Consider the following 10,947-nt stretch of genomic DNA (forward strand, 5'->3'; position numbering starts at 1 on the left):
GGGCTCTCCGTTGGTGGCAAACCAATAAAGTTAAAATAGGTGAGGCCCTCTGCCATGAACAACAAAGCACCATCAGCAGTGCCTCCAAGACGGAGCCTTCTATAGGTCACCGCTGCTGTGACTCTCGACAAAATGACAGATTAACGACAACAGGTTGAGCCCCGTACTTTCGGCCGCCCACAATCTCAATTATGTCTGTCTTAATGTACACTGAACAGCCACAATCGCAGGGCCATGGACAGGGTAAACACACTTGCAGGAAGCAGACTAGTGACAGGATAATAAAGTGCCATGATTGATTCAGCTTGCTGTGTGCCACATCGGTTTATTGTGTGGGAGGAGTGGTACCAGATTGTGTGGGGTTCTGTGATGAGCTATCTGTTGTCTGGGGCTCTGAGCTGGGATTCTATGTAAATGTAAAGATCAAGCTCCTTATAGCTGCTGTGTAGTGTTTTGTATTGTTTTCAACTAGTCTTTAAATAGCTGTTGTATATTATCAGTGTTTATGGTAAGAGTCAGATCTAGTATTGGAAAATTAGGAAGAGCCGAGAACTAGTGAATTATAATAAAATAGCTAAAATTCATAAATGCGCTTCCACCAATGTATTAGGATATTTTACTTAGTCATGTTTAGGCTAACCCCCCTCCTTTTTTTTTTAGATCTCCATAATATCTTTTCATAGTGCAACAATGTAACATGTTTTCAAAAGGGTTTTAAAAATCTGTTACCTAGTTAATATGTGGCCAGGAGCAACTGTTTGGCTGTGCACGTACACTGGAAAAAGAGTTAATGCATATTAATGAGGCCTATAAAAGCAACTAATTGAGCATTCCGGATCTTGCTGAGTTGGGCATCTGTGAGTGACATTGTGCAGCACCAGGACCTACACCAGACTGCCCTTTATTAGCTCTCTGAACTGGGATGTAGGTCAGGCCATTAAAAGCAGGAAGGGCTCTTTCAGTAAATATTGCTGTGACAGCCTCATACTTGACACCACAGTATGTGAGCACTGTGCGGGCGGCGTTTGCAGCAGCCGCACGGTAAATACCTCTAAGTAAGGAGACGTTGTCGAATGAATTGCCGCACCAAAAAGTTGATCCTAGTTTAAAGCAATTTAATTGAGCACAATAAAAAGCAGCCATATGCCTCCCATAAAAATCAACAGCATTCCGTGTCAGTGCTAAGTAAACACGCCTGGAATTTCAGTTTATGCCGAACATATTATAAGTCTCATATCCACTAATTTTGCTGATGATTGAAACAAAACTCCCATCCACTTATTGTTTAGTCATTTGGAGGTAATATTCACATTAGTTAAAGGGCTGCTTGTCAGTTGCATATCATAAACCCATCATTATTTTAAAATAGAGACTTGTTTTGTTCATGAGGAGTACAAAGCTTTGTCAAAGCATCGCCACACTCAGGTAAAGACACATTTAGCAGTTAAATGCACTTTAAATCAACACCCAGCCATTAAATTTCAGAGTGATGACTGAAATAAACCGAGCTAGACAGAACACTACACTAAATCACCGTCTAAAACTATAAGTAGTAGGGCAGTAATATCTCAATAGGGGGCAGCACACTGTCATTACAGATTGGCCTTTAAATCATATTTAATTGCTCTTTTGTGTAGTAGACTGAAACTGCAGTTTTCCTCGAGCTTGAAATACACCTTTCTTATAATCTACTATACAGTGTGCACCATATAGTGTCTGTCTATCAAATTCATTCTCCATATGCCATCCTTAACAACCTTCTGTCTGCTCACGTGCATATCTGTGTTGGTTGTTGTAATAAAAACAGACGGCAGCACATCCAGTCATGGACCACACTGTGAGGTCAAGCAGATTCCTCCAACGCCATCGCCTTCGTTTCTTTTCCTGTCATCAGCTTTGGCTGGTTTTTACTAAAGTGTCATAAGCCATTTGATTGTAAATCTTAGTGACCTTGAAGTCACTACAGAAAGCAGAGATCCGTAAACCAATCATCGCACGGCTGCCCCTGTCAGCCACGCTCCTGTTCACGCAGTCGCTGACTGAATTTCCTGATGTTAAACAGAGAGAGGAAAGGGGATTAAAGCTCGGTTCAAGCTGGTGTTTTGTGAAAAACAAAATGTCAGTTTTTAAACTTTATTTAAAATCCAGCCAATATTGGCCAATAGAGTACTTCTGCTAAGGAATAATTTAATAAAATCACCCTGTTCACTGGAATGCTCGTAAGAACAGGGCATGCAGTGGATGCAGGGGTGTTACAGACTTAGCTAAAAAGTCAGGATGAAGACTAATGATACTGCAGCCTTCAGCATTTCCCAGACCACGTCCAACTGCTCTGCTCAGCAGCAGCGCAAACATGAGTGTTATTATGGATTCGCAGAAAAATTGATTTCTGTGAATGTCCTTTAAATCTTTTCGAGATAAAGAATGCTTGCTTCATTTCTGTGGGATGATTTTCAGCTGTATCAGGAAACTGCCTGCATACTCCAGCTCTGGATTATTGGAGCCGCTGCTTGAAGGCTGTCTGTACTCTCGCTGAATATGATTCTCAGAATCTTTCCACACGAGTTAAAGAACTGCTAAAATTTTTCACAACCTGCGGCTCTGCAGAGCTGTGACCTGGATTCAGTCGCCACCTGATTTCACACCTGTTCTCCAGTTTGCTTAGGGACTAAAACTGCAAGTGTTATGATAGCGTATGATCATCAGTGCAGTAATTACCAAGTGTGCCACCCACGAGAAATGGAGCAGTCACATTTTTTAGCTTTGCTGGGCTTGGAAATTTTTTCTCGTGAACATATAATGATTAATAAACTGAGACCACTTTTCCTGCTACATATTGGCTCTTAGCATTCGAAAATGTGAAAGTGGTTTGATAATTATAGACCAAACTGCATGAATACATTTAGCCAGAATAGTTTCTTTCACTCAGGATTTTTTTCATTTGTGAAGCAAAACTACAAGCACCAGAGCTACCTAATTTTGTGTTAGTACTAGAAAAAAACTGAAGTTATAGGCACTTATTTCTTTAAGGACTTTGTGTTTATATTTCTTTGAATTCGAATAATATTTTAGCAAAAATGATTGGTTTATGTGCCTAAATTGTTTTGTTGCTATATCAACTCTTGTTTGTTCTGTTCTGATTCTCGGGACAAGCATTTGTATGATGTTGTGAGAGTGCAGTAGGGATGGGATACAATATCACTTGTCGATTCTCTTATCTATTGTTATTGGGTCGTCATTGGCTTTGTTTTGAGAGTCACCACCATTGCTAAGCAGCATTCATGCAAATTAAATGCACGTTGGAGGTGAAATGTTTCTGCATATTTGTTGAGGTATTTCCCTTCTTTGTTTTGTTGGAGTATTGTGGTCGTTATTCAAAAAGTCATTGTTACACAGAACCCTTTTCTTAAAAGCAAAGCAATGAAAAAGTAATTTGTTATACTACTCGTTACATTACTTTAATGTTACTCTGTAAAATGTTCTGAAACACAGTCATAATCATAGTCACCATTTAACAATATAAACTTGAGGCTAGAACCCCAAACCAACACAAATCCCTAATGGGGACACACTTAGCTAAGATCTTTCTCTTAGTAGAAAACAAAGTTGACCACACAAAGCAAAGATGAACCCCAGCACAAAAAAGCAATTTCCATAGTAATTCTACTTTAGAAATGTGAACAGGTAGAAAGGAAGGCTGCAGCCTGACTGCTCATCTGCTTGTCACCTGTTGAAGTTAAGGATCTGGCTGCTGGATTCACTCAGCTTTTACTCTTGGTTCTTGGCTAGCTTAGCGTTAGCATGCTGTCTTGGCAGATGCTTGTAAAGAACCGAAGTTTCGTTAGCACCCATAATGCAGTTGTTTCTGTCCTTGATGCAGTTTTCCACTTCCATTCTTCTCGTCCTTTTGTGCAATAAAATAAATGTCCATATCCACGCTCTAGACTCCATCACTATTTTCCTCCTCTGACACACAAACTGTAATCAGCTGATAATACTGCAAGTGCAAGAAATGATTAGCAGGATCAATAGGTAGGCAGACTAATGATTCCAAGGAACCGGTTCTTGATTCCCATCCCTAGAGCGTAGGCTATGTTGGTTGCGGCTTTTACACATATAAACACACAGAGATAAGAAGGAACCAGCCCAAGGAGAGATTTGTAGATAAAAGTCAACCAGTGGGAAAGTCTATGGATGTACAGAGATGACCATTTAGCAACAGCATACAGAGAACAGTTTCCACAGCTAGCAATAAAACGTGAAGCACAAGGATAGACAGCATCCAACCTTTATAAGTACTGGCCAGGTGCATTCATAAAAAGCAGATCACCATAAGCCAATACAGGTTAGAAAAATTGAGAGGTGCATAACTGCACATGCACAGTTGCGCCATGTGACAGGGGTGTACGGTGAGCATAAAACACGGCTGCATCTGTCACCCACTTTGCAACCCACCAAGCCCCCCAGCTCCTCATTTCATGCTGTATTTGATTTCATTAAAACCTGCCCTGTTCAGTACTCGAGAACCTTGCTGCTAACTATTAATTGGCACAGAAAGAATAAAACAGGCTTATCAGACTGATGTGTTGATGAACACATAGGGCTATATACTTGGTTCCCTTTAATTTACATTTTGGCTACACAAACAAATAAAAATACTGAATGAATTATTCTCAGATAGCTAATTGGTACAATCACAGTCTCAGCATAAAAACCGAAAACATTGAGAAATGTACTATTGCTTTTTTCCATCATTAAAGGTCTGCAGATTGCTTGTTTTAACCCACTTCCAGTTTAAAACAAGCATATATTTGTAAGCTTAAAGCAGACAAGTAAGTAATAAGTTAAGAAACTCTTTGTTAGATTGAACATGTGTTTATGTGATCTAAACCATTCAACAAGTGTTCCCATCCTACAATTTACTGCTTTTTTCTCTCCACAGACAGATTTTAAAAGGTTTACATATGAGTAAAAACACCAGGAGCAGAACACAAGTGAACTGTAGCCCTGCAGGCTGTGTTTCCCTGTTCTTGACAAAGAAAGGAGCCTCAGTAGTTTAGTGCAGGATCCAGCGATAGAGATTAGCATGGAGCCATCAGCAGCGCTGCAGTCCCTCCCTACCTTGCTTCTGCTGTCAGACCGCCTCCTCCCTGCTTGTCAGAAGCTCCGACGAGGAGCTGTAAAAACCTTTTCCCCTCTCCTTAACAACTGCAAAACAACACGCACACACCCCGGCTGAGGTGCCTGCTTTTCTGAGGCCTCTGACAGGACGTGCTGCAGGCACAAATTGTAATTCATAAAGGTTAAGGGGGTCAATGCCTTTTATTACCAGTCTGAGTGCATCCAGCTTGATGGGGCGGGCATGCAAATGGAATGTCTCAGAGTGTTCAATGCAAGAACTCAGACAGCGAGTGCGTGCGTGCCTCTGAATGGGAGGAAGTAAAAGGTGGGTAAAGGGTGTCGGGGGGAGGGGGGTGGGATCGGCTGCTCTCTCCACCCTCCACAGCCATGTAGGACCACACAGCCGCTGCCCGGTTAATTAGACAGTATGACATTGACCTCAGGTAGTTAACGGCCACTTTGATGTGTGCCGTCTTGCAATTAATATATTGTAAATCTTCGTGTTTTATCATACGGTTAGCTCTGACCTATAAGTTGCTGCGCAGCACTTGGACATAAAGTGTGTTCTGTCATTCTACATTGTGCATTAACACAATTCAGTTGCAACGGGGTAAATTGAATCTGTCAGATGGTAATTTTGCCAAGAAAGCTCTCTATTCATGCAGGGCAGCTGTGGCTACAATGTAGCTTGCCATCGCCAGTGTGTGAATGTGTGTGTGAATGGGTGAATGACTGAATGTAGTGTAAAGCGCTTTGGGGTCCTATGGACTAGAAAAGCGCTATACAAATGCAGGCCATTTACCTATTTGTCTTTTGTGCAAGAGCTCTAGTCCAAACCAGACATAGAATCAGAAAAATATATAAAAAGTATTTTACCCACAGGAGTGTTGCTATGTCACAATTAATGACTAATTCACTAGGAAATTTATAACAGTGTCACTGTGGAATGGGTTGGTGTCTCTCCTCTTTTGTGCTGTTACCATGACCCCAGCAACAAAGGCTCTGATCACATCAGACCCTATTGCTCCCTCTGCTGGACCTCAATGAGAATGACCTTGTTCTTCGTTAGAAAATCTGTACATGTTTCAGGCTGTACTCACCATACAATGGTTCAATAACAAGATAACAAGTTTGTAATTTGAGATATTGCCAATCAGTGTGCAGGTTGGAGACAGCGGCAATGAGAAAAAGACAGGAGGGCAAGTTGGAGGTGTTAGAGTTAAAGATATTAGCATTTACATTGGGATTGACCAACATGGAAAAAAATTAGAAATTAGTATATCAGAGGAAAAGCTCAGGTTGAGCAGTTACGAGACAAAGTTAGAGAGGAGAGGGGGAAATGATGTGCAGAGGAGGGATAGTGGATACTTTGTACAAAGGGTGTTGAAGATGAAGCTGCTAGGCAGGAGAACAAGAGGAAGACCACAGAGAAGGTTTAGAGATGTAATGAAGGAGGACATGCAGAAGGAGATTGGTGTGACAGGTGGATGATGCTGGGGATAGAGTGAGGTGTGGCAGATCCACTGTGGCGACATAGATGCTTGGCTCTGGTCTGTAATGCAAGCTTCCAAACACCTTTCACTTCTGCAATGTAAAGTTCAAATAAACATAGGTCACAGATTCTGATCAAATACAAAGATATAAAGATATAAAATAGAACAGAATGGAACATTTAAGAACAGAATATCATTAAAAAGAAGTGCATACAACAGTATAGAACAGAACAAAATAAAACTGAATGGGTTAGAATAAACAGCAGTACAATTGTAGATCTGAAGGGAATAGTACATAACAGAATAAAACGAATTATACCAGAACAGAGTCAACACAAATACAATAGAATGGAGTAGCATGCAGCTGTTATGTGTTTCTCAATGCATAAAATCTATCACTGTCTTCCTCTGTGTTTCTGGTACATATATGATCTACTGACTGATCCCACTCAATGGTTATGAGGTCAGAAATCTGTGGTTTCATGTTCATTGTAAAACTGAAAAGATCATATCTGAGGAGCCAGTGGGACTTTCCTTCCTTTAAGCCAGCTTGCAGCAAAGGCATGCTCCCCATGCTCATTACCTTTCGATCACAGACCAGCTGCTGTGGAGTCATTCATCACGATTACAAATCTGCCTGGTGCTGGTAGCCTGCAGCTCCAACATCAGCCTGTGAGGAGCATAGATAGGCCCTAGTCATCAGTCCCCCTGGACAGAGTGTTAAATTCACACCACAACAGGTGATAGAGGTGGACAGCAGCGGGCAGGTTTTGTTATGAGAGAAAAACTAATGCTGAAATGTGGGGTTGAATTCTACCTCTACCTGAAAAATGGTCTCACAGTGTTGGCCGTGTTAAATTCAAATATATTACACGAGAGAAAGAGAAACTAATCATGTATCTGCACTTAAAAAAAAATCACTCATTTTCACAGCAGGACTGAGGATGTGTGTGGGTACACATAAATATTTAAGAGTGGATAAATTGATGTTAAGTATCCCTACTCAAAAACTTAGCATTGCCACTTAATTATTTGAGTTAATTAGTTACATGATTTTGTTCAGTAATGAAATACATCCTTCTTCTAAACCTGTTTAAAAAATATAGAAAAGTATCAAGTAATGCTTCAGACTCAGTGATTGGTGATAAGAAAGAATTGGAAAAGCAGATAAATGTAATTGGGGTTTTTTTTTTACTTTAAAAAAACCTGATTTCTTAACATTGAATGTAGTAGAACTGGCCATTTCCAATAGTATAAAACATTTTTAAATGTCCATCTGAACTTTTTTTCTCACATTAAAATTTAAAAAAACGTACTTAAAACATTTATTGATAAAGTTTCTTCCCGGCTGATTTTCAATAAAGTTTAATTGAAACGACCTGCCCAGTCACCATCCGGGCATCTTACGAACACCCCATCGCGCATGCGCACTCTTCCACTGTGGTTCGACCTCTGCAGTCGGTAAGTGTGTAATGGCAGTTTGAATGAGAAACGTATCTTTATAAATCCCTTTTCATCCTCTCTTTAAGCTTCGCATTGCAGTGGGCAAGTGAGGATAACATACAGAACGGATGTGAATGCACTTATGAATGCTGTTATTTTCTCTACTGGGCATTTTTACACCCGTTTGACCTTAATTCTCTCCGATCTTCCCTCCATAGAGAAACCCGGGATTCAACCAGATTTGACCGAACCGGTTAAAACGACCTAAACTAGAAAATGTACGCCTGCGCTAAGTTCGTCTCCACGCCGGCTGTGGTGAGTTTCTCCTCGTCTGTGTGTTTCTTTGAGTCGGACTTCTCTTAATGTCGCAAATAAAGCCGGTGGGCCTCTGGTTGAACTTGACTGCAGCTTTCCTGCAAGGGTATCAGACTAGGGCGGGAGCTTAGCCGGCTAATGCTAAACCAGTAATTCACATTCCTTTTTAATGGCAGCAGAATGGGTGCAATGTTCATGAAATTTACGCATGCGATTTTTAAAATTGTTAATAATAATGCATCTATAATCCTGCGTTAGCCTTTAGCACGTAGCTCCCATTATGGCCGCTAGCTAAGGTCATTTAGGCCTTCTATTAGCAGAACAAGGCGCAAAGTGCACAAGACCTCGCACTTTGCAAACAATACAGAAATGGTTACATTTTCCGTTTGGGCTGCCAGCTTGCACGTACATATATCCTGGAGTGTCTTTATCCAAGGTCATGATACTGGTTTTGGAGGCTAACCAGTTTGAATGACAACACAAATGGGTGTTAGCTAACTTGCACTGGATTTTTATTGTAATATGCCAACATCATTGCTCAACAGTAAACTTTTAATACTACTTGCAGTCATCACTAAGCGCCACAGGTCACACATTGCAATGAATTACACTGTGACATTCAAGGGGTCATCCACCTTCAAACATATCCACAAATGGGGAATAGTTGCCACTGTTAAAGCACATGTGTTGTATGATACTGAGCATACATTCATGTAAATTGTTTATCTGGACTCATTATTCGTGTTTTTGGTGTTGTTGTTGCAGGTCCGTGCTGGTTCCCGGGTTCTTTACCGACCTCTGTCTGCCTCTGTGCTGTCCAGGCCTGATGTCAAATCAGAGGTAAGAAGAAATGCAGGCTTTCTGCAACTTCTACAGCCCTTCTTAACAGTGCAGTGTTGGAAATTATTACCTAAATTACCACTGTCAATTTTGTATAGCACATTTCATAATACGTAAACTCCGTGTGCTTACCATAAAAGATAAAGACCAGCTATGCAAGTCTGCAGTGTCTGAAAGCAACAGATCAAAGTTTTAAAAGAAATAAAATACAAGTTAAAACACACATGCAATAAATAGTTCAACCTTTATGTGTGGATTTCTGCTCTGTAGTTTATCTTTACGTTTAAAACTTGCCAGTAAAATGGCAATTTTTTTGATTAATGGTGTGACAGAACTGCTTAAAATTTCCCTAAATTTCAGACTGTGCCTCCTATATTACTCCTGTCATCTGTTGCCACACTGTTTTAAATGTCAGCTGATGTTTACATTGAGGCGGGCAGCGAAAGGACAGTGTTTACAGTGCCTCTTCTCTTGTTACAGAGCAGTGTTGCTCTGCTGCCTCAGAGCCCCCTGAGCCAGGCTACACTGAGAGGCTTCCAGACAAGCGCTATCAGCAGGGACATTGACACTGCCGCCAAGTTCATTGGTGCTGGAGCCGCCACAGTCGGAGTAGCTGGATCTGGTGCTGGAATTGGGACAGTGTTTGGTAGTCTCATCATTGGCTATGCTAGGTTTGTTTTAATTTTAGTGTCTTTATTCTTCACTATAACGCTAATTGATTCCTTGTGTGTTCTGTAAATGTGCTGATATCTTATTTTCTTCCTTTCTTTGCAGGAACCCATCTCTGAAGCAGCAGCTGTTTTCATACGCTATCCTGGGATTCGCCCTGTCTGAAGCCATGGGACTGTTCTGTTTGATGGTGGCTTTCCTTATCCTGTTCGCTATGTAAAACTCTGCTGTTAGACAAAATTTTCATTACAGATGTGACTACATATTTTATTGTGGCTACCAAAATTGTTCCGTGTTGGTGTCATGGGAAATGTACATTTTCAAGTCTTTTAGACACTGTCAAAAAAGCCAAGACATGTATTGTACAAATGTAAGAAATTACGTGATTAAAATACATGTGTTTGACTATTTAACAATGGCAGTAACTTTTATGTCTGGATTATAAATGCTAACACAACAGAAAGCACTTGGCCTTCATGAATGTCATCTTTTCTGTGAAGCAGGTGCTTAGACTTGCCATTACTCAGCCTTGTTTTCATAGACTATAACATGCAAGCTTTTTGGGGTCCACCTTAATGACTTTTTGGTTCAGCTGCACTTAAGTAATATTGTATTCAGACAGCAAGTGAGTGCTTGCTTTTGTAAATGCCACTGAATAAATCTAGCTGATTTTAATTGAGCTAAGTAATGGGTTTTGAATTTTTTGACTTGTGATGAAAGCCCCCGGTTTCAAAAGCTGACAGATTGTAGTCATTACACCTTTATTGTTGGCTGCTTTCACTGGCTGAGCTTAAATTTGAAGAGGTAAAATCAGTCTTAAAAAATGCCAGAGTTGATAATCATTAAGTCACTTATCAAGCAGAAATGCTTAACATTCATTGTTAAGGGTGATCTTTAAATCTCAGTTTAAGATTTGGCTCACACAAACTGTTGCTGTACAATCCTTTACTATGATAAGGTAATATTTGTCACTTGTCATGACAAAAAATGATCAGCATAGATCCAAATGTATAACAATATAAAATGGTGATCTATATTGTGTGTGTATGTGTGTGTGTGTGTATAT

At 40.4% G+C, this 10,947-nt stretch overlaps 1 protein-coding gene across 3 annotated transcripts; it reads left to right on the forward strand.

The window, feature by feature from the left end:
- The first annotated feature begins 7,991 nt into the window (after positions 1 to 7,991).
- On the forward strand, positions 7,992 to 10,560 carry atp5mc3a (ATP synthase membrane subunit c locus 3a). Of its 3 annotated transcripts, none has more exons than XM_085433962.1 (5): positions 7,992 to 8,075; positions 8,276 to 8,372; positions 9,138 to 9,212; positions 9,693 to 9,883; positions 9,987 to 10,560. In XM_085433962.1, the coding sequence occupies exons 2-5, from the start codon at positions 8,334 to 8,336 to the stop codon at positions 10,099 to 10,101; spliced, it is 420 nt and encodes a 139-aa protein (XP_085290088.1). In that variant the 5' UTR covers positions 7,992 to 8,075; positions 8,276 to 8,333; the 3' UTR covers positions 10,102 to 10,560. The 3 variants fall into 3 exon arrangements, with proteins under 3 accessions (XP_085290088.1, XP_085290090.1, XP_085290089.1); XM_085433964.1 differs by lacking the exon at positions 7,992 to 8,075 and adding an exon at positions 8,087 to 8,163; XM_085433963.1 differs by lacking the exon at positions 7,992 to 8,075 and adding an exon at positions 8,090 to 8,187.
- The last annotated feature ends 387 nt before the right edge of the window (positions 10,561 to 10,947 follow it).

Source organism: Copadichromis virginalis, linkage group LG16 (assembly GCF_057382275.1).
Source record: "Copadichromis virginalis isolate Kocher_CV1m ecotype Utaka linkage group LG16, C_Virginalis_male_GT1.1, whole genome shotgun sequence".
Taxonomy (NCBI): Eukaryota; Metazoa; Chordata; class Actinopteri; order Cichliformes; family Cichlidae; genus Copadichromis; species Copadichromis virginalis.

Excerpts from the sequence above, each read along its gene's own strand:
- atp5mc3a (XM_085433962.1), top strand. The coding sequence starts at position 8,334 with ATGTACGCCTGCGCTAAGTTCGTCTCCACGCCGGCTGTG. Across the intron at positions 8,373-9,137 it reads TCGTCTCCACGCCGGCTGTG|GTCCGTGCTGGTTCCCGGGT; the intron begins GTGAGTTTCTCC and ends TTGTTGTTGCAG. Across the intron at positions 9,213-9,692 it reads GGCCTGATGTCAAATCAGAG|AGCAGTGTTGCTCTGCTGCC; the intron begins GTAAGAAGAAAT and ends CTCTTGTTACAG.